Genomic DNA, 20,587 nt, shown 5'->3' with positions numbered 1-20,587 from the left:
CTAAAGCTGTTGTAGCTGTTTCACCTGTAGCTGTTGTAGTTGTTTCACCTAAAGCTGTTGTAGCTGTTTCACCTAAAGCTGTTGTAGCTGTTTCACCTGTAGCTGTTGTAGCTGTTTCACCTGTAGCTGTTTCACCTGTAGCTGTTGTAGCTGTTTTACCTGTAGCTGTTTCACCTGTAGCTGTTTCACCTTTAGCTGTTTCACCTGTAGCTGTTTCACCTGTAGCTGTTTCACCTGTAGCTGTTTCACCTGTAGCTGTTTCACCTAAAGCTGTTGTAGCTGTTTCACCTGTAGTTGTTTCACCTGTAGCTGTTGTAGCTGTTTCACCTAAAGCTGTTGTAGCTGTTTCACCTGTAGCTGTTGTAGCTGTTTCACCTATAGCTGTTGTAGCTGTTTCACCTGTAGCTGTTTCACCTGTAGCTGTTTCACCTAAAGCTGTTGTAGCTGTTTCACCTAAAGCTGTTGTAGCTGTTTCACCTGTAGCTGTTGTAGCTGTTTCACCTAAAGCTGTTGTAGCTGTTTCACCTGTAGCTGTTGTAGCTGTTTCACCTGTAGCTGTTTCACCTGTAGCTGTTTCACCTAAAGCTGTTGTAGCTGTTTCACCTAAAGCTGTTGTAGCTGTTTCACCTGTAGCTGTTTCACCTGTAGCTGTTGTAGCTGTTTCACCTAAAGCTGTTGTAGCTGTTTCACCTAAAGCTGTTGTAGCTGTTTCACCTGTAGCTGTTTCACCTGTAGTTGTTTCACCTGTAGCTGTTGTAGCTGTTTCACCTAAAGCTGTTGTAGCTGTTTCACCTGTAGCTGTTGTAGCGGTTTCACCTGTAGCTGTTGTAGCGGTTTCACCTGTAGCTGTTGTAGCTGTTTCACCTGTAGCTGTTGTAGCTGTTTCACCTGTAGCTGTTGTAGCGGTTTCACCTGTAGCTGTTGTAGCTGTTTCACCTAAAGCTGTTGTAGCTGTTTCACCTAAAGCTGTTGTAGCTGTTTCACCTGTAGCTGTTGTAGCTGTTTCACCTGTAGCTGTTTCACCTAAAGCTGTTGTAGCTGTTTCACCTGTAGCTGTTTCACCTAAAGCTGTTGTAGCTGTTTCACCTAAAGCTGTTGTAGCTGTTTCACCTGTAGCTGTTGTAGCTGTTTCACCTGTAGCTGTTTCACCTAAAGCTGTTGTAGCTGTTTCACCTGTAGCTGTTTCACCTAAAGCTGTTGTAGCTGTTTCACCTAAAGTTGTTGTAGCTGTTTCACCTGTAGCTGTTTCTCCTGTAGCTGTTTCACCTATAGCTGTTGTAGCTGTTTCACCTGTAGCTGTTTCACCTGTAGCTGTTTCTCCTGTAGCTGTTTCACCTATAGCTGTTGTAGCTGTTTCACCTGTAGCTGTTTCACATGTAGCTGTTTCACCTGTAGCTGTTGTAGCTGTTTCACCTAAAGCTGTTGTAGCTGTTTCACCTGTAGCTGTTTCACCTAAAGCTGTTGTAGCTGTTTCACCTAAAGTTGTTGTAGCTGTTTCACCTGTAGCTGTTTCACCTGTAGCTGTTTCACCTGTAGCTGTTTCACCTAAAGCTGTTGTAGCTGTTTCACATGTAGCTGTTTCACCTGTAGCTGTTGTAGCTGTTTCACCTGTAGCTGTTTCACCTGTAGCTGTTGTAGCTGTTTCACCTGTAGCTGTTGTAGCTGTTTCACCTAAAGCTGTTGTAGCTGTTTCACCTGTAGCTGTTGTAGTTGTTTCACCTAAAGCTGTTGTAGCTGTTTCACCTAAAGCTGTTGTAGCTGTTTCACCTGTAGCTGTTGTAGCTGTTTCACCTGTAGCTGTTTCACCTGTAGCTGTTGTAGCTGTTTTACCTGTAGCTGTTTCACCTGTAGCTGTTTCACCTTTAGCTGTTTCACCTGTAGCTGTTTCACCTGTAGCTGTTTCACCTGTAGCTGTTTCACCTGTAGCTGTTTCACCTAAAGCTGTTGTAGCTGTTTCACCTGTAGTTGTTTCACCTGTAGCTGTTGTAGCTGTTTCACCTAAAGCTGTTGTAGCTGTTTCACCTGTAGCTGTTGTAGCTGTTTCACCTATAGCTGTTGTAGCTGTTTCACCTGTAGCTGTTTCACCTGTAGCTGTTTCACCTAAAGCTGTTGTAGCTGTTTCACCTAAAGCTGTTGTAGCTGTTTCACCTGTAGCTGTTGTAGCTGTTTCACCTAAAGCTGTTGTAGCTGTTTCACCTGTAGCTGTTGTAGCTGTTTCACCTGTAGCTGTTTCACCTGTAGCTGTTTCACCTAAAGCTGTTGTAGCTGTTTCACCTAAAGCTGTTGTAGCTGTTTCACCTGTAGCTGTTTCACCTGTAGCTGTTGTAGCTGTTTCACCTAAAGCTGTTGTAGCTGTTTCACCTAAAGCTGTTGTAGCTGTTTCACCTGTAGCTGTTTCACCTGTAGTTGTTTCACCTGTAGCTGTTGTAGCTGTTTCACCTAAAGCTGTTGTAGCTGTTTCACCTGTAGCTGTTGTAGCGGTTTCACCTGTAGCTGTTGTAGCGGTTTCACCTGTAGCTGTTGTAGCTGTTTCACCTGTAGCTGTTGTAGCTGTTTCACCTGTAGCTGTTGTAGCGGTTTCACCTGTAGCTGTTGTAGCTGTTTCACCTAAAGCTGTTGTAGCTGTTTCACCTAAAGCTGTTGTAGCTGTTTCACCTGTAGCTGTTGTAGCTGTTTCACCTGTAGCTGTTTCACCTAAAGCTGTTGTAGCTGTTTCACCTGTAGCTGTTTCACCTAAAGCTGTTGTAGCTGTTTCACCTAAAGCTGTTGTAGCTGTTTCACCTGTAGCTGTTGTAGCTGTTTCACCTGTAGCTGTTTCACCTGTAGCTGTTGTAGCTGTTTCACCTGTAGCTGTTGTAGCTGTTTCACCTGTAGCTGTTGTAGCTGTTTCACCTGTAGCTGTTTCACCTGTAGCTGTTGTAGCTGTTTCACCTGTAGCTGTTGTAGCTGTTTCACCTGTAGTTGTTGTAGCTGTTTCACCTGTAGCTTTTTCACCTGTAGCTGTTGTAGCTGTTTCACCTGTAGTTGTTGTAGCTGTTTCACCTGTAGCTTTTTCACCTGTAGCTGTTGTAGCTGTTTCACCTGTAGCTGTTTCACCTGTAGTTGTTGTAGCTGTTTCACCTGTAGCTTTTTCACCTGTAGCTGTTGTAGCTGTTTCACCTGTAGCTGTTTCACCTGTAGCTGTTTCACCTATAGCTGTTTCACCTGTAGCTGTTTCACCTGTAGCTGTTTCACCTGTAGCTGTTTCACCTTTAGCGGTTTCACCTGTAGCTGTTTCACCTGTAGCTGTTTCACCTGTAGCTGTTTCACCTATAGCTGTTTCACCTGTAGCTGTTTCACCTGTAGCTGTTTCACCTGTAGCTGTTTCACCTTTAGCTGTTTCACCTGTAGCTGTTTCACCTGTAGCTGTTTCACCTATAGCTGTTTCACCTGTAGCTGTTTCACCTGTAGCTGTTTCACCTGTAGCTGTTTCACCTTTAGCTGTTGTAGCTGTTTCACCTGTAGTTGTTGTAGCTGTTTCACCTGTAGCTGTTTCACCTGTAGCTGTTTCACCTGTAGCTGTTTCACCTTTAGCTGTTTCACCTGTAGCTGTTTCACCTGTAGCTGTTTCACCTGTAGTTGTTGTAGCTGTTTCACCTGTAGCTGTTTCACCTGTAGCTGTTTCACCTGTAGCTGTTTCACCTTTAGCTGTTTCACCTGTAGCTGTTTCACCTGTAGCTGTTTCACCTGTAGCTGTTTCACCTGTAGCTGTTTCACCTTTAGCTGTTTCACCTGTAGCGCTATAATCCATTTTTTCTGATGATTGATGTTATGAAACATATTTCTCTCCCGGCTTGAATCCATCCAGAATAATTTCACTCCCTTACGAGACGTGTGGATATGTGGATGCTGCTCATTTAGTCTTTTTCTCAACTGTACATCATTCGGAAAAGAAAATATTCTATGTAGAACCTAAAAGGGTTCTTTGACTGTTCCCATAGGAGAACCCTTTGAAGAACCCTTTCTGGTTCAATGTAGAAGCCTTTTGGTTCCAAGTAGAACCATTTTGGGTTCAATGTAGAATCCTTTCCACAGAGTGTTCTACATGGATCCCAAAAGGGGTTGTAATTTTCTATGTCATTTTCTATGAGAAGGCTGTGAAATTTGAATCTGACAGCTTTACTGGAGTGTGTGTGTGTGCGTATGTGTGTGTGTGTGTGGGGGGGGGGGGGGGGGTTGTAACATGTTGTGAAAGGCACAGCTGGGACACACATTGGCTCATTAAAACTGACTAAATCACTGAGTGATTATGAAATGCGGAATTGAAAGAGAGCGGAATTGGAATGATTGGCCTATTACTGGGATTGTATCTGAATAGCAGCCATCACTTGTATCTGAGTAGCAGCCATCACTTGTATCTGAGTAGCAGCCATCACTTGTATCTGAGTAGCAGCCATCTCTTGTATCTGAGTAGCAGCCATCACTTGCATGTCTCTTCTCTCTTTCTCTGTTTCCATCTTATATATTCTGCAATCCACTCCCAATCATGTTCTCTTTCACTTGCTCTCGCTCCCTCACTTCCTCTCTCTCTCTCTCTCTCTCTCTCTCTCCCCCTCTCTCTCTCTCTCTCTCTCTCTCTCTCTCTCTCTCTCTCTCTCCCTCCCCCCCCCTCTCTCTCTCTCTCTCTCTCTCTCTCTCTCTCTCTCTCTCTCTCTCTCTCCCCCCCTCCCCCCTCTCTCTCTCTCTCTCTCTCTTTCTCTCTCTCTCTTTCCTTCTCTATCTCTCTCTCTCTCTCTCCCTCCCTCCCCCCTTCTCTCTCTCTCTCTTTCTCTTTCCTTCTCTCTCTCTCTCTCACTCACTCTCTCCCCCCTCTCTCTCTCTCTCTTTCCTTCTCTCTCTATCTCGCCATACCTCCCTCTCTCCCCCACCCTCGTTGCCTCTCTCTCTCTCTCTCTCTCTCTCTCTCAATCTCACCATACCTCCCTCACTCCCCCACCCTCGTTGCCTCTCTCTCTCTATCTCTCACTCTTCTCTCCTCTCTTACTCTCAGGCAGGGGGAAAGCACTACCACCCCACCTGTGCCCGTTGTGCCCGCTGTCTCATGATATTTACAGAAGGAGAAGAGATGTACCTGACAGGTGAGTAAAGGCTCTCTTCCTGTTGATGATAACACCATCATTAAATAATTAGTCATATACTAATTATATAAGTATTTTAATAATTATATTTTCGATGTATTGTATCATTTACTTTGACCCACAATGCACTTCGATGGTGAGTCCTATTCGCTTATGCAGTCATAGGGTGGTAATTTGCTCTTGGTGACATTGGTCCAATGCGATTAATCGCTAATGAATTAGCAGTGGGGGATGCCCAACCACCATGTGCTTCCAGTAGTCAGTATTGGATGACCAGGACAGACTCCTCAGAGGGAGGTTCAGACTACTGCTCAGCAGGGCCCTGGCCTGTCATTACTTTGAATTAGGGCAGTTCTATAAACAGTCTCCCACCATTATTGATCACAGCTGTACTGTACATCATTGAATAGACTGGCCTTAACTGTCTATTCTACAGAGCCTCTGATGGCCACTCAATATAGCTGTGAAGAAGTGGTCTGCTGGCTTCTCATCACCGATCAGCTCCATCAAATGGCACCCTAGTCCCTATATAGTGTACTACTTTGACCAGAGCTCTATGGCACCCTAATCCCTATATAGTGCACTACTTTGACCAGAGCTCTATGGCACCCTAATCCCTATATAGTGTACTACTTTGACCAGAGGTCTATGGCACCCTAATCCCTATATAGTGCACTACTTTGATCAGAGCTCTATGGCACCCTAATCCCTATATAGTGCACTACTATTGACCAGAGACCTATTGTCAAAAGTAGTGCACTATTTAGGGCATAGGAACACAGCGACAGGAACACTTCCAGGGTTCAGACAATGCTAAACCATTCTACTCCACATCATCAACATGCTACTCCACATCATCAACATGCTACTCCACATCATCTACATGCTACTCCACATCATCAACATGCTACTCCACATCATTACATGCTACTCCATTTCATCTACATGCTACTCCACATCATCTACATGCTACTCCACATCATCAACATGCTACTCCACATCATCAACATGCTACTCCACATCATCTACATGCTACTCCACATCATCTACATGCTACTCCACATCATCAACATGCTACTCCACATCATCAACATGCTACTCCACATCATCAACATGCTACTCCACATCATCAACATTCTACTCCACATCATCAACATGCTATTCCATTTCATCTACATGCTACTCCACATCATCAACATGCTACTCCACATCATCAACATGCTACTCCACATCATCAACATGCTACTCCACATCATCAACATGCTACTCCACATCATCAACATGCTACTCCACATCATCAACATGCTACTCCACATAATCAACATGCTACTCCACATCATCAACATGCTACTCCACATCATTACATGCTACTCCATTTCATCTACATGCTACTCCATATCATCAACATGCTACTCCACATCATCAACATGCTACTCCACATCATCAACATGCTACTCCACATCATCAACATGCTACTCCACATCATCAACATGCTAACATGCTACTCCACATCATCAACATGCTACTCCACATCATCAACATGCTACTCCACATCATTACATGCTACTCCATTTCATCTACATGCTATTCCATTTCATCAACATGCTACTCCACATCATCAACATGCTATTCCATTTCATCTACATGCTACTCCACATCGTCTACATGCTACTCCATATCATCAACATGCTACTCCACATCATCAACATGCTACTCCACATCATCAACATGCTACTCCACATCATCAACATGCTACTCCACATCATTACATGCTACTCCATTTCATCTACATGCTACTCCACATCATCAACATGCTACTCCACATCATTACATGCTACTCCATTTCATCTACATGCTACTCCACATCATCAACATGCTACTCCACATCATCAACATGCTACTCCACATTATCAACATGCTACTCCACATCATTAACATGCTACTCCACATCATTACATGCTATTCCATTTCATCTACATGCTACTCCACATCATCTACATGCTACTCCATATCATCAACATGCTACTCCACATCATCAACATGCTACTCCACATCATCAACATGCTATTCCATTTCATCTACATGCTACTCCACATCATCTACATGCTACTCCATATCATCAACATGCTACTCCACATCATCAACATGCTACTCCATATCATCAACATGCTACTCCACATCATCAACATGCTACTCCATATCATCAACATGCTACTCCACATCATCAACATGCTACTCCATATCATCAACATGCTATTCCATTTCATCAACATGCTACTCCACATCATCAACATGCTATTCCATTTCATCTACATGCTACTCCACATCATCAACATGCTACTCCACATCATCCACAGGGGCGACTCAATATTAGGAAGGTGTTCTTAATGTTTGCTAAACTCAGTGTACATATTGGATATAATGTGTTGTATTATACAGGAAGCATTTGAAAAAGAGATATAGGTCTCAATATGTCTTCCCTGTTAAAATAAAGATTAAATAAATGCTACTCTCTAACACTCAACATTAGCAGCATGTTATAGCATAGGAGCACACAGCCCCCAAGGTTAATTTATGAGGGGGACCTCGAAGAGGGCTGAGTGATCGGGGCTCAGGGAGCCACTCAATTACCAGCCACGTAACAAAGGCCAGTGAATCAATCCAACACGCTGCGTGGCTGCATGGCTGCGTGGCTGCATGGCTGCGTGGCTGCGTGGCTGCATGGCTGCGTGGCTGCATGGCTGCATGGCTGCATGGCTGCGTGGCTGGGATGAGAAGTGGCATGTTGTTAAAGGTAGAGATCCTACAGAGCTTTTGTTCTGATGTATTTCTGCCTAGGCTACCTCCCAGGTTCTATTATAGGTTACCTCCCAGGTTCTATTATAGGTTACCTCACAGGTTCTATTATAGGTTACCTCGCAGGTTCTATTACAGGCTCCCTCACAGGTTCTATTATAGGTTACCTCCCAGGTTCTATTATAGGCTACCTCACAGGTTATATTATAGGTTACCTCCCAGGTTCTATTATAGGCTACCTCACAGGTTCTATTATAGGCTACCTCCCAGGTTCTATTATAGGTTACCTCACAGGTTATATTATAGGTTACCTCCCAGGTTCTATTATAGGCTACCTCCCAGGTTCTATTATAGGCTACCTCCCAGGTTCTATTATAGGTTACCTCCCAGGTTCTATTATAGGTTACCTCACAGGTTCTATTATAGGTTACCTCACAGGTTCTATTATAGGCTACCTCCCAGGTTCTATTATAGGCTACCTCCCAGGTTCTATTATACGCTACCTCCCAGGTTCTGTTATAGGCTACCTCCCAGGTTCTGTTATGGGCTACCTCCCAGGTTCTATTACAGGCTACCTCCCAGGTTCTATTATAGGCTACCTCCCAGGTTCTATTATAGGCTACCTCCCAGGTTCTATTATAGGCTACCTCCCAGGTTCTATTATAGGCTACCTCCCATGTTATATTATAGGCTACCTCCCAGGTTATATTATAGGCTACCTCCCAGGCTCTTATAGGCTACCTCCCAGGTTCTATTATGTGTGTTTGTGTGTGTGTGTGCGAGGGAGGAAGCTGGACAGACAGACAGACAGACTCCAAGCCTCTCTCAGATATAACACTTTCTCTGTCATCTTAGATGTATGGCTGTTGTTGAGAAGTGCTGATCTACAGACACATGCGTTTGATTGTTGTGTGATAAGAAGTTACTGAAGCGCAGCAGAAACACTGAGAAATGTGGCCTTCCTCTCCTTAATAAACAGCACCCCAGTGGTTTTACAGTATTGTAACTGCAGTAGTCATCCTGTAGAGAGGAATGAATTTCAAGTTTTTTTTGAAAAACAGTATGTTTGACTGTGGGTGTGTCTTTGCGACAGGTTGCGAGGTGTGGCATCCTGTGTGTAAACAAGCAGCTCGATTGGAGAAGAAACTCAGAGTGAGTATTTTATTTTTTTATATAATAAAATAAATGATTTAACTTTTATTTAACTAGGCAAGTCAGTTAAGAACAAATTTGTATTTACAATGACGGCCTACACCGGATGACGCTGGGCCAATTGTGCACGGCCCTATGGGACTCCCAATCACGGCCGGTTGTGATACAGCCTGGATTCGAACCAGGGTGTCTGTAGTGACGCGTCCTGCACTGAGATGCAGTGCTATTGCATTTCCTAGATTGTTACAACACCTTGACCTGGTCAACCATAGAGCCCCACCGGTACTACACTACTATGTCCTCCTAGAAACTCCAGTTTAGTCTCTACTCAATCCCTCTTCTTCCTGTTGTTGTGTGTTGAAGTATTGGAGGGATAGATAGATTGATAGAGCAGAGTCGCTGTAGGGAGAGGATCTGAGGTAATGCTGGGGTGTTGTTGATCCAAGTTATCCTCTGTCAGTGTTTTGTCTCCCTTAGCCGAAGTCTGTCCTCTGCAGGCTCACTCTGACACGTGTGTGTGTGTGTGTGTGTGTGTGTGTGTGTGTGGGCGCGTGCGTGCCTTTGCGTGTGTGCGTGTTCCCACAGTTCAGACGTACCTCGGAGGCCTCCGTATCTCCCCCTGGGTCCAGCATCGGCTCCCCGAGCCGCATCATCTGTGTGAGTAGTCTGTCGCCAAGGCATCGCCATGGTTATTTGATTACACGTGCGCCTGCTGTTGGCTGCCAGCCTGTCTTAGAGGCGGAGCCCTCTTTACAGGATCTGAGCCAGCTGTCATTCACATGGGTCGACAGACCACCATGTGCAGTTGTCTGTGGCTTCAGGTGATTCTATGTGTTTTTGGGGGGAAAACACTGTTTGTTATATCCCGTGTGTTATTGATGTATGTTAAAGGAGGTCACATCATTTCTCCATTGTTGACTGTTGCTCTGTGAAGTTGACATTCCGGGAAGGTATACTTATGCCAGCAGAGTATGTATCATTCCGGAAGGTATACTTATGCCAGCAGAGTATGTGAGAGGAGTTGAGCTGTAGGAAATTCCGCTCATCGCTCATGGAGCCGTGCTTGCGCTTCACGTCCTTTCCAACAGCTCCTTTAAAAACCTCTCTCCGCTTCACAGAAATAAAAGCTACCGCTCCAAAATTCACTCCATCAATTAAAATCACAATTTAACCAACACCAAACTATTTTTCTTGACTACCTAGACCTACCCTTTGGTTTTGAGGCATTGTAAACATGAAAAGGTAAATGTAAGAAGCGCTCATCATTTCAAATAGGCTACATGTCATATTAAACAGCATATATAGGTCAGGAGCCAGACAGGGAGCCAGACAGGGATCCAGACAGGGAGCCAGACAGGGATCCAGACAGGGATCCAGACAGGGAGCCAGACAGGGAGCCAGACAGGAAGCCAGACAGGAAGCCAGACAGGAAGCCAGACAGGGAGCCAGACAGGGAGCCAGACAGGGATCCAGACAGGGAGCCAGACAGGAAGCCAGACAGGGATCCAGACAGGGATCCAGACAGGGATCCAGACAGGGAGCCAGACAGGGAGCCAGACAGGAAGCCAGACAGGAAGCCAGACAGGAAGCCAGACAGGGAGCCAGACAGGGAGCCAGACAGAAAGCCAGACAGGGAGCCAGACAGGGAGCCAGACAGGGAGCCAGACAGGAAGCCAGACAGGAAGCCAGACAGGAAGCCAGACAGGAAGCCAGACAGGAAGCCAGACAGGGAGCCAGACAGGGAGCCAGACAGGAAGCCAGGATGCTCTCGTTGGTGCAGCTGTAGAACTTTTTGAGGATCGGGGGAAATATGCCAAATCTTTTCAGTCTCTTGAGGGGGAAAAGGTGTTGTCGTGCCCTCTTCATGACTGTCTTGGTGTGTTTGGACCATGATAGTTTGTTGGTGATGTTGACACCAGGGAGCTTGAAACTCTCTACCAGCTCCACTACAGCCCCTGTCGATGTGAATGGGGGCGTGTTCGACCCTCCTTTTCCTGTAGTCCACGATCAGCTCCTTTGTCATTAAGGGAGAGGTTGTTGTCCTGGCACCACACTGCCAGGTCTTTGACCTCCTCTCTATAGGCTGTCTCATCATTTTGTTGTGTCGTCAGCAAACTTAATGATGGTGTTGGAGTCATGCCTGGCCATACAGTTGTGGGTGAACAGGGAGTACAGGAGGTGGACTAAGCACGCACCACAGAGGGGCCCCAGTGTTGAGGATCAGCGTGGCGGATGTGTCGTTACCTACCCTTACCACCTGGGGGAAGCCTGTCAGGAAGTCCAGGATCCAGTTGCAGAGGGAGATGTTTAGTCCCAGGGTCCTTAGCTTATTGATGAGCTTTGAGGGAACTATGGTGTTGAATGCTGAGCTGTCGTCAATTAATGACTTTCTCACATAGGTGTTCCTTTTGTCCAGGTGAGAAAGGGCAGTGTGGAGTGCGGTTGAGATTGCATCATCTGTGGATCTGTATTCGAATTGGAATGGGTCCAGTGTTTCTGGGATGATGGTGTTGATGTGAGCCATGACCAGCCGTTCAAAGCACTTCATGGCAACCAAAGTGAGTGCTACGGGGCTGTAGTCATTTAGGCAGGTTACCTTCGCTTTCTTGGGCACAGGGACTATGGTGGTCTGCTTGAAATGTGTTACAGCAAATAGACACACACCCCTACCCCGCGTCTTACCAGACGAAGTGAGCTGTTCTGTCTTACCGATGCAATGAAAACCCAGCCAGCTCTATATGATCCGTGTCGTCTTTCAGCCACGACTCTGTGAAACGTAAGATATTACAGTTTTTAATGTCCCATTTGTAGGATAGTTTTGAATGGAGCTCAACCAGTTTATTCTGCAGTGATTGCACATTGGACAATAGAACGGATGGTGGAGGCGGTTTTACCCACTCGCCGACGAATTCTCACAAGGCGCTCCGACCTCCGCCCCTCGTTTAACGTTTAATGACAGGGATTTGGGCCTGGTCTCGGGGAAGCAGTATATCCTTCGCGTCGGACTCATTAAAGAAAAAATCTTCATCCAGTTCGAGGTGAGTAATCTCTCTTGCTCTTGGTCGTCATCTTTGTAAGTCACCTTGATTTAGTACCTGTGTGTTTTATCAGTTTCTTTATGATAATATTTAGTGAACTCCATGACAGTATCTAATGCAAGGGGTTATAGCAGTACGCAAGTAGACTACAAATGCATGCTGGGCCGGGCATGCCCTGAGCTTGTGAAATGAGCACTACTGGAGCGAAATTGGAATCTATGAGAAGGTCGATGCTTCAGCCTTTGAGAATCTCGCTTCGCGCTCCAGTCAAATTGGGAATGCTCCCCTCCAGCCCCGCCCCTCGCTCCGCTCCAGCTCCGCCCCTCGTTCCGCTCTGCTCAAATACTCTGTATGCCACTAAAGAGGAAAACTGCCATGGTAAACAACTTGTTCAGATATTATGCTGTTGTTGAGTGTGGTTTGGACCAAAGTCCTGGGAGAGCTGTGGCCACTCTCCAGCGATCTCTCTTCCATAGGGTTTGGCTTTGTTTGTTTCTGGGATGTCTCTGCGGTCAGTGTGTGTGGGTGTGTGTTTTCTCTGTCTTACCCAGGGTGCCATCAGCAGCTTGCAGCTGACCCTGATCCGGTCTCCCCTCCGGATCTCTGTCTGTCAACGCAAGCTTCGTCCTGTCTGTCTGTCTGTCTGTCTTACACCTGCCTCTCCATGTTCTGTCTCGTTCTGTGTCCTCTCTACAGGCCAAAGTGGAAAACGAGGTCCTAAGTTACAAAGATCTGGCCGCACTGCCTAAGATTAAAACTATTTGTGACGTGCAGCGGCCCGATCTCATTCCCTGTGAGTCTTATCACAGATACTCCTCTGATGACAGACTAGAACGCTACAGCTATGGGGAGGTACTGATACGCTAGTGCTACTCTAGTTGACCTCTGTGTGTGTGCTTATGTACGTGTGTGTGCGTGATGCCCACTGCCCTGTGCCCCTGTGCCCTCTTCTCTCTGTGTCCTCCTCTCCCTGTGTCCTCCTCTCCCTGTGTCCTCCTCTTTCTGTGTCCTCCTCTTTCTGTGCTCCTGTGCCCTCTTCTCTCTGTGTCCTCCTCTCTCTGTGTCCTCCTCTCCCTGTGTCCTCCGCTTTCTGTGCCCCTGTGCCTGCTGTCTCTGTGTCTCCCTGTTGCTCCCTCCCCCAGCTTTCCTCCTTAGCCCCTGTGTGTGTGTGTGGTTGTAGCGTGGTCACAAAACCATGTTAAAACATCACTACATCCTCGTGAGCCTCCTGCTCTGGCCACAGGTTTGAATTGATCAGACTGAGAGAGACACTTGCTGAACAATGTCAATTACACGCTTCATACTTTCGCGCCATGACCTTTGTAACTGAATGTACTATTTATTGAGATCATTTTACATTGGTAAACCAGAGCCGCAAACAAAATGGAGTCTTCATGTTTACTGTGAGGGTTTCTATGTACTATGTAACCCTGTTAAAAACAGTATTGCAAAAAAGGACTTTAAGTCATATTAATCATGGTTTAGTAAGCTCACAGATACCATTTGATCTATCCCATGTTTGGCTCTGAATAGCATTCTGCTAAGTCATTCTGGAGAGCATGGTGCTATTGACTGACTGATTCCACTGCTCTCTCTTCACTCCTCTCCTGTCCTCTACGGTCTCTGGGAACTCTCTCTCCAAACTCTCAGGTAAATACATTCCATGCACTACTGCACTGAATCACTTGACAGGGAGGGGATGGCTGAACGGGAATGAGAGAGAGGGTGTATGTGGGATATACTGTTGGGTCCATTTGATGACGGTAGCCGTGGAAGAGGCACAGAGCTCTCAACTGACTTGATTAAATAACTATTAGATGAAAGAATGTACACAAGTAAACAATGTGGTGTTAGCAAGGGTGCCAGACAGACAGACAGACAGACAGACAGACAGACAGACAGACAGACAGACAGACAGACAGACAGACAGACAGATAGAGCCCTGCAGACAGACAGAGCCCTGCAGACAGACAGATAGACTGAGCCCTGCAGACAGACAGACAGACTGAGCCCTGCAGACAGACAGACAGACAGACAGACAGACAGACAGAGCCCTACAGACAGACTGAGCCCTGCAGACAGACAGATAGACTCAGCCCTGCAGACAGACAGACAGACTGAGCCCTGCAGACAGACAGACAGACAGACTGAGCCCTGCAGACAGACAGACTGAGCCCTGCAGACAGACAGATAGACTCAGCCCTGCAGACAGACAGACAGACTGAGCCCTGCAGACAGACAGACAGACAGACTGAGCCCTGCAGACAGACAGACTGAGCCCTGCAGACAGACAGACAAACACTGACCTGTGACTGCTGTGCTTCCCAGGACGTCTATGACAGGGTGGAGCTGAGACAAAGGCGCTCCTCCAGCCCAGGCTTCAATGACTCTCCCACCTACAGCCGCCAGGGCATGTCTCCCACCGTGTCCACTTCCTGCTCCCCACAGCACCGCTTCCGCCCCGGTGAGTGTCTCTCAATGGAACATGACCACGTCACTCTGCGTTACACATGGGCACGAGAAACTCCTCCTTGAAAATAAATGTTGGAGATGAAATACCATCAATAAGTTTGCCTTCAAATGTCAACAAGAAAACAATACTAGACCGATACTGAGTTTGATCATGAAAACAATACTAGACCGATACTGAGTTTGATCATGAAAACAATACTAGACCGATACTGAGTTTGATCATGTTGGAAGGCGTCGGGAGTGATTTATCCCTATGCCCTGTGTGTACATCCTATAGATGACTGGAACAACATTAGTTCCTATAGGTGACTGGAACAACATTAGTTCCTGTAGGTGATTGGAAAAACATTAGTTTCTGTAGGTGACTGGAACAACATTAGTGCCTATATGTGACTGGAACAACATTAGTGCCTATATGTGACTGGAACAACATTAGTTCCTATAGGTGACTGGAACAACATTAGTTCCAATATGTGACTGGAACAACATTAGTTCCTATATGTGACTGGAACAACATTAGTTCCTATATGTGACTGGAACAACATTAGTTCCAATATGTGACTGGAACAACATCAGTTCCAATATGTGACTGGAACAACATTAGTTCCTATATGTGACTGGAACAACATTCGTTCCTATATGTGACTGGAACAACATTAGTTCCTATATGTGACTGGAACAACATTAGTTCCTATATGTGACTGGAATATATGTGACTGGAACAACATTAGTTCCTATATGTGACTGGAACAACATTAGTTCCTATATGTGACTGGAACAACATTAGTTCCTATATGTGACTGGAACAACATTAGTTCCTATATGTGACTGGAACAACATTAGTTCCTATATGTGACTGGAACAACATTAGTTCCTATATGTGACTGGAATATATGTGACTGGAACAACATTAGCTCCATGTTAAGACACTCAGGCTTGGGAGCCACTCATGCACCCACATTACCATCCCCTCCAGTACTGCCAAACAGTCACACCCCTGCCTCCTCTTCTCCAGACTCCTCTTAGAGTCTGATAATACTGTAGTACCTGAAGTATATGTGGTGGTGATGGTAGTGAATGTGGTGATGATGGTAGTGAATGTGGTGATGGTGAATGTGATAGTGGTGATGGTGAATGTGATAGTGGTGATGGTGGTGAATGTGATGGTGGTGGTAGTGATGTTGGTGGTGGTGATAGTAGTGGTGGTGTTGATGGTGGTGGTAGTGATGATGGTGGTGATGCTGGTGGTGGTGGTGATGCTGTTGGTGGTGGTGGTGGTGATGGTAGTAGTGATGGTGGAGTTTTTCCTAGCCACTGTGCTTCTACACCTGCATTGCTTGCTGTTTGGTGTTTTAGGCTGGGTTTCTGTACAGCACTTTGAGATATCAGCTGATGTACGAAGGGCTATATAAATACATTTGATTTGATTTGATTTAGTGATGGTGGTGTTGGTGGTTGATGTTGGTGGTGATGGTAGTGGTGATGGTAGTGATGGTGGTGATGGTAGTGGTGGTGGTAGTGGTGATGGTAGTGATGGTGGTGGTGGTGGTAGTGATGTTGGTGGTGATGGTAATGGTGAATGTAGTGGTGGTGGTAGTGGTGATGGTAATGGTGATGGGGGTAGTGTTGGTAGTGGTGATGGTAATGGTGGTGGTGGTGTTGGCGGTGATGGTAGTGATGGTGGTGGTATACTGCAGGGGATTGCTCTTCCCCCCATTCTCTCATGCTATAACATCCATCCCTCTCTCATTGTCTAATAGCAGGTCATTAACCCCAATTCATATAACATGTAGATTACTATCATGGCAGACTTGGCAGTTGTTTTATGATGTTGTTTCCTCTGCAGTCAGGCATAGGACATCTTTAATTCCAGAAACTAAATGTCTTCCATCTCTGACTTGCTGGCTCTCTGTGAGCGTGGGCTTGGCTGAGGTTTGGCTGTGGAATGGGAATGGGGTGGGTCTGGTTAAGGGGCGGTGCCAAGCCTTGGCTCATGCTCTGGTTTCTGTCACTGTCATTATTCTTGGACTGACTGTCTGCAGGCACTGAGAGTGGCAGGAGCTCTCTCTCTTACAGTCAGCTTGACACCAGGTCCAGCATGTCCACCACCCACCAAGCCCCCAAGCATTTCCATGTGCCAGGTAGGCCTCTGGTTTTCCTGTCCTTAACCCCCATCCTACCCATCCTCCTCCTCCTCCCCCTCCCCATCCTCCCCATCCTCTTCCTCCTCATCCTCCTGCCCCTGATCCTCCTCCTTACCAACCTCCTCCTCCCCTTCCTCTTCCTCCCCATCATCTTCCTCCTCCTCCCCATCCTCTTCCTCTTCCTCCCCATCCTCTTCCTCCTACTCCCCATCCTCCTCCTCCTTGTCCTCTTTCTCCTCCTCCTCCCCATCCTCTTCCTCCTCCTCCCCATCCTCCTGCCCCTGATCCTCCTCCTTACCAACCTCCTCCTCCCCCTCCCCATCCTCCCCATCCTCTTCCTCCTCCTCCCCATCCTCCTGCCCCTGATCCTCCTCCTTACCAACCTCCTCCTCCCCTTCCTCTTCCTCCCCATCCTCTTCCTCCTCCTCCCCATCCTCCTCCTCCTTGTCCTCTTTCTCCTCCTCCTCCCCTTCCTCTTCCTCCCCATCCTCTTCCTCCTCCTCCCCATCCTCCTCCTCCTTGTCCTCTTTCTCCTCCTCCTCCCCATCCTCCTCCTCCTTGTCCTCTTTCTCCTCCTCCTCCCCTTCCTCTTCCTCCCCATCCTCTTCCTCCTCCTCCCCATCCTCCTCCTCCTTGTCCTCTTTCTCCTCCTCCTCCCCATCCTCCTCCTCCTTGTCCTCTTTCTCCTCCTCCTCCCCTTCCTCTTCCTCCCCATCCTCTTCCTCCTCCTCCCCATCCTCCTCCTCCTTGTCCTCTTTCTCCTCCTCCTCCCCTTCCTCTTCCTCCCCATCCTCTTCCTCCTCCTCCCCATCCTCCTCCTCCTTGTCCTCTTTCTCCTCCTCCTCCCCATCCTCCTCCTCCTTGTCCTCTTTCTCCTCCTCCTCCCCTTCCTCTTCCTCCCCATCCTCTTCCTCCTCCTCCCCATCCTCCTCCTCCTTGTCCTCTTTCTCCTCCTCCTCCCCTTCCTCTTCCTCCCCATCCTCTTCCTCCTCCTCCCCATCCTCCTCCTCCTTGTCCTCTTTCTCCTCCTCCTCCCTTTCCTCTTCCTCCCCATCCTCTTCCTCCTCCTCCCCATCCTCCTTCTCCTTGTCCTCTTTCTCCTCCTCCTCCCCATCCTCCTCCTCCTTGTCCTCTTTCTCCTCCTCCTCCCCTTCCTCTTCCTCCCCATCCTCTTCCTCCTCCTCCCCATCCTCCTCCTCCTTGTCCTCTTTCTCCTCCTCCTCCCCATCCTCTTCCTCCTACTCCCCATCCTCCTCCTCCTTGTCCTCTTTCTCCTCCTCCTCCCCATCCTCTTCCTCCTCCTCCCCATCCTCCTCCCCATCCTCTTCCTCCTCCTCCCCATCCTCCCCATCCTCTTCCTCCCTATCCTCCTCCTCGTTCTCTTGTCCTCAACTGAAGTCCGACCTAAAAGGTTTTCGAAGGTCCCAATGTGGGGACATCTTACACCCTACTAACTGCATGTAGTCAGCCTGCCACGGACTGGCTGTGTGTAGTACCATGTCTCTCTGCATCGCTTGCCTCCTTCACGATGACACCCTCACCCCATCCATCATTGCCATTATGCAGACGTCATCACTGGTTGTGTGTCTTTGTTACCCTGCCGTCATCTGTCACTAGCTCTTCCTCTTCTATTCTCTGTGCTGAGTGTCTATTGTAACCAGATGCTGTGTCCGTCGTCCCCTCTCCATCTGATGTTTTGTTTCATTTGCCTTTATAAACTGGGTGGTTCGAGCCCTGAATGCTGATTGGCTGACAGCCGTTGGTATATCAGACCGTATACCACGGGTTTGACAAAACATGTATTTTTACTGCTCTAATTACGTTGGTAACCAGTTTATAATAGCGAAACAGCACGTCGGGGGTCCGCGATGCGTCGTGCCTAAGAACAGCCCTGAACCGTGGTAGATTGGCCATGTACCACAGCCCCTCGCGCCTCAATGCTTAAATATACTGTACATGCACAGCAGAACCCCTTATACGCCATCTGTTGTATTGATGGTGTCACTTTAATCAGCCATTAGAGTCCAGACCAGGATGGCAGGAGATTGGCAAAATGGGTTATTTATTTTATATACAGGATACAGTCTTACAGTACACATTACACAACACAACATATTGTAACACAATACAACACAATACAACACAGCACAATACAACACTATACAACACTATACAACACAACACAACACAATACAACACAACACTATACAACACAACACAACACTATACAACACAATACAACATATTGTAACACAACACAACACAACACTATACAACACTATACAACACAGTGCAACACAATACAACACTATACAACACAACACAATACAACACAACACAACACAACACATTGTAACACAACACAACACAATACAACACAGTGCAACACATTGTAACACAATACAACACAATACAACACAATACAACACTATACAACACAGTGCAACACAATACAACACAATACAACACTATACAACACAATACAACACTATACAACACTATACAACACAACACTATACAACACAATACAACACAACACTATACAACACAATACAACACTATACAACACAATACAACACAATACAACACTATACAACACAATACAACACAATACAACACTATACAACACTATACAACACAATACAACACAATACAACACAACACAATACAACACAATACAACACAACACTATACAACACAACACAACACTATACAACACAACACAACACTATACAACACAATACAACACAACACAACACTATACAACACAATACAACACTATACAACACAATACAACACTATACAACACAACACAACACAACACAATACAACACAATACAACAACACAATACAACACAATACAACACTATACAACACAATACAACACAATACAACACAACACAATACAACACAACACAATACAACACAATACAACACAACACTATACAACACAATACAACACAATACAACACTATACAACAACACAATACAACACAATACAACACAATACAACACTATACAACACAATACAACACAACACTATACAACACAATACAACACAATACAACACAACACAACACAACACAACACAATACAACACAATACAACACAACACAACACAACACAATACAACACAACACTATACAACACAATACAACACAATACAACACTATACAACACAATACAACACAGTGCAACACAATACAACACAATACAACACAACACTATACAACACAATACAACACAATACAACACAACACTATACAACACAATACAACACAATACAACACTATACAACACTATACAACACAATACAACACAACACTATACAACACAATACAACACAATACAACACAACACAACACTATACAACACAACACAATACAATACAATACAATACAATACAATACTTTCCTCTTCTATCATGTACTCTCCATCCCGGTGAATCTAAAAGATTGACCTTTCCCCTCCCTACTCTTCTTCTTACCTTTTCTCTTTTCAATGTTTTCAATGTTTCATCTCTTCTCTCTCTCATTGTGTGTCCTCAGCCACAGGGGATCTCAACATCTCCAGGAAACCTCCCATCTATAAGCGACATGGTATATGTGTCGGGCTGCCTGCCCTGAGGCATTGTCTGTGATGTGATTTAGCTGTGATTGATGTGTTTGTTTTGTGTGTGTGTCCCAACAGAACCACACAGTTGAATGTATCAACCTCTTACAACAATGATCAAGCTAAAAGATGAACCACCGTCAATTATAGCTACCTCATTGGAAGTATACCATGTCTCAGAGGATGAGGAGCTATTGGTAATATTTAATCTTCCGTAAAAAAAAAATGGTGGTGTAAATCCAATATATTTTATGTT

At 46.0% G+C, this 20,587-nt stretch overlaps 1 protein-coding gene across 4 annotated transcripts in view; it reads left to right on the top strand.

Annotated features, from left to right (window-relative positions):
• Positions 1-20,587, top strand: part of LOC110534842 (actin-binding LIM protein 3) — a 122,038-nt gene that overhangs the window by 76,406 nt on the left and 25,045 nt on the right. For 2 of the 4 annotated variants that reach the window (XM_036989671.1, XM_036989670.1), the window contains exons 7-11: positions 5,030-5,117; positions 9,007-9,065; positions 9,651-9,722; positions 12,800-12,955; positions 14,432-14,567. In XM_036989671.1, coding sequence (XP_036845566.1) covers positions 5,030-5,117; positions 9,007-9,065; positions 9,651-9,722; positions 12,800-12,955; positions 14,432-14,567 — 511 coding nt within the window. Of the gene's footprint in view, positions 1-5,029; positions 5,118-9,006; positions 9,066-9,650; positions 9,723-12,799; positions 12,956-13,722; positions 13,754-14,431; positions 14,568-20,587 lie in introns of all 4 variants that reach the window. The other 2 variants (XM_036989673.1, XM_036989672.1) reach the window with 2 other exon arrangements.

This window comes from Oncorhynchus mykiss, chromosome 10 (assembly GCF_013265735.2).
Source record: "Oncorhynchus mykiss isolate Arlee chromosome 10, USDA_OmykA_1.1, whole genome shotgun sequence".
Classification (NCBI taxonomy): Eukaryota; Metazoa; Chordata; class Actinopteri; order Salmoniformes; family Salmonidae; genus Oncorhynchus; species Oncorhynchus mykiss.
Note: the sequence above shows the minus strand (reverse complement) of the source record. Positions and strands in the feature narration are given on the sequence as shown.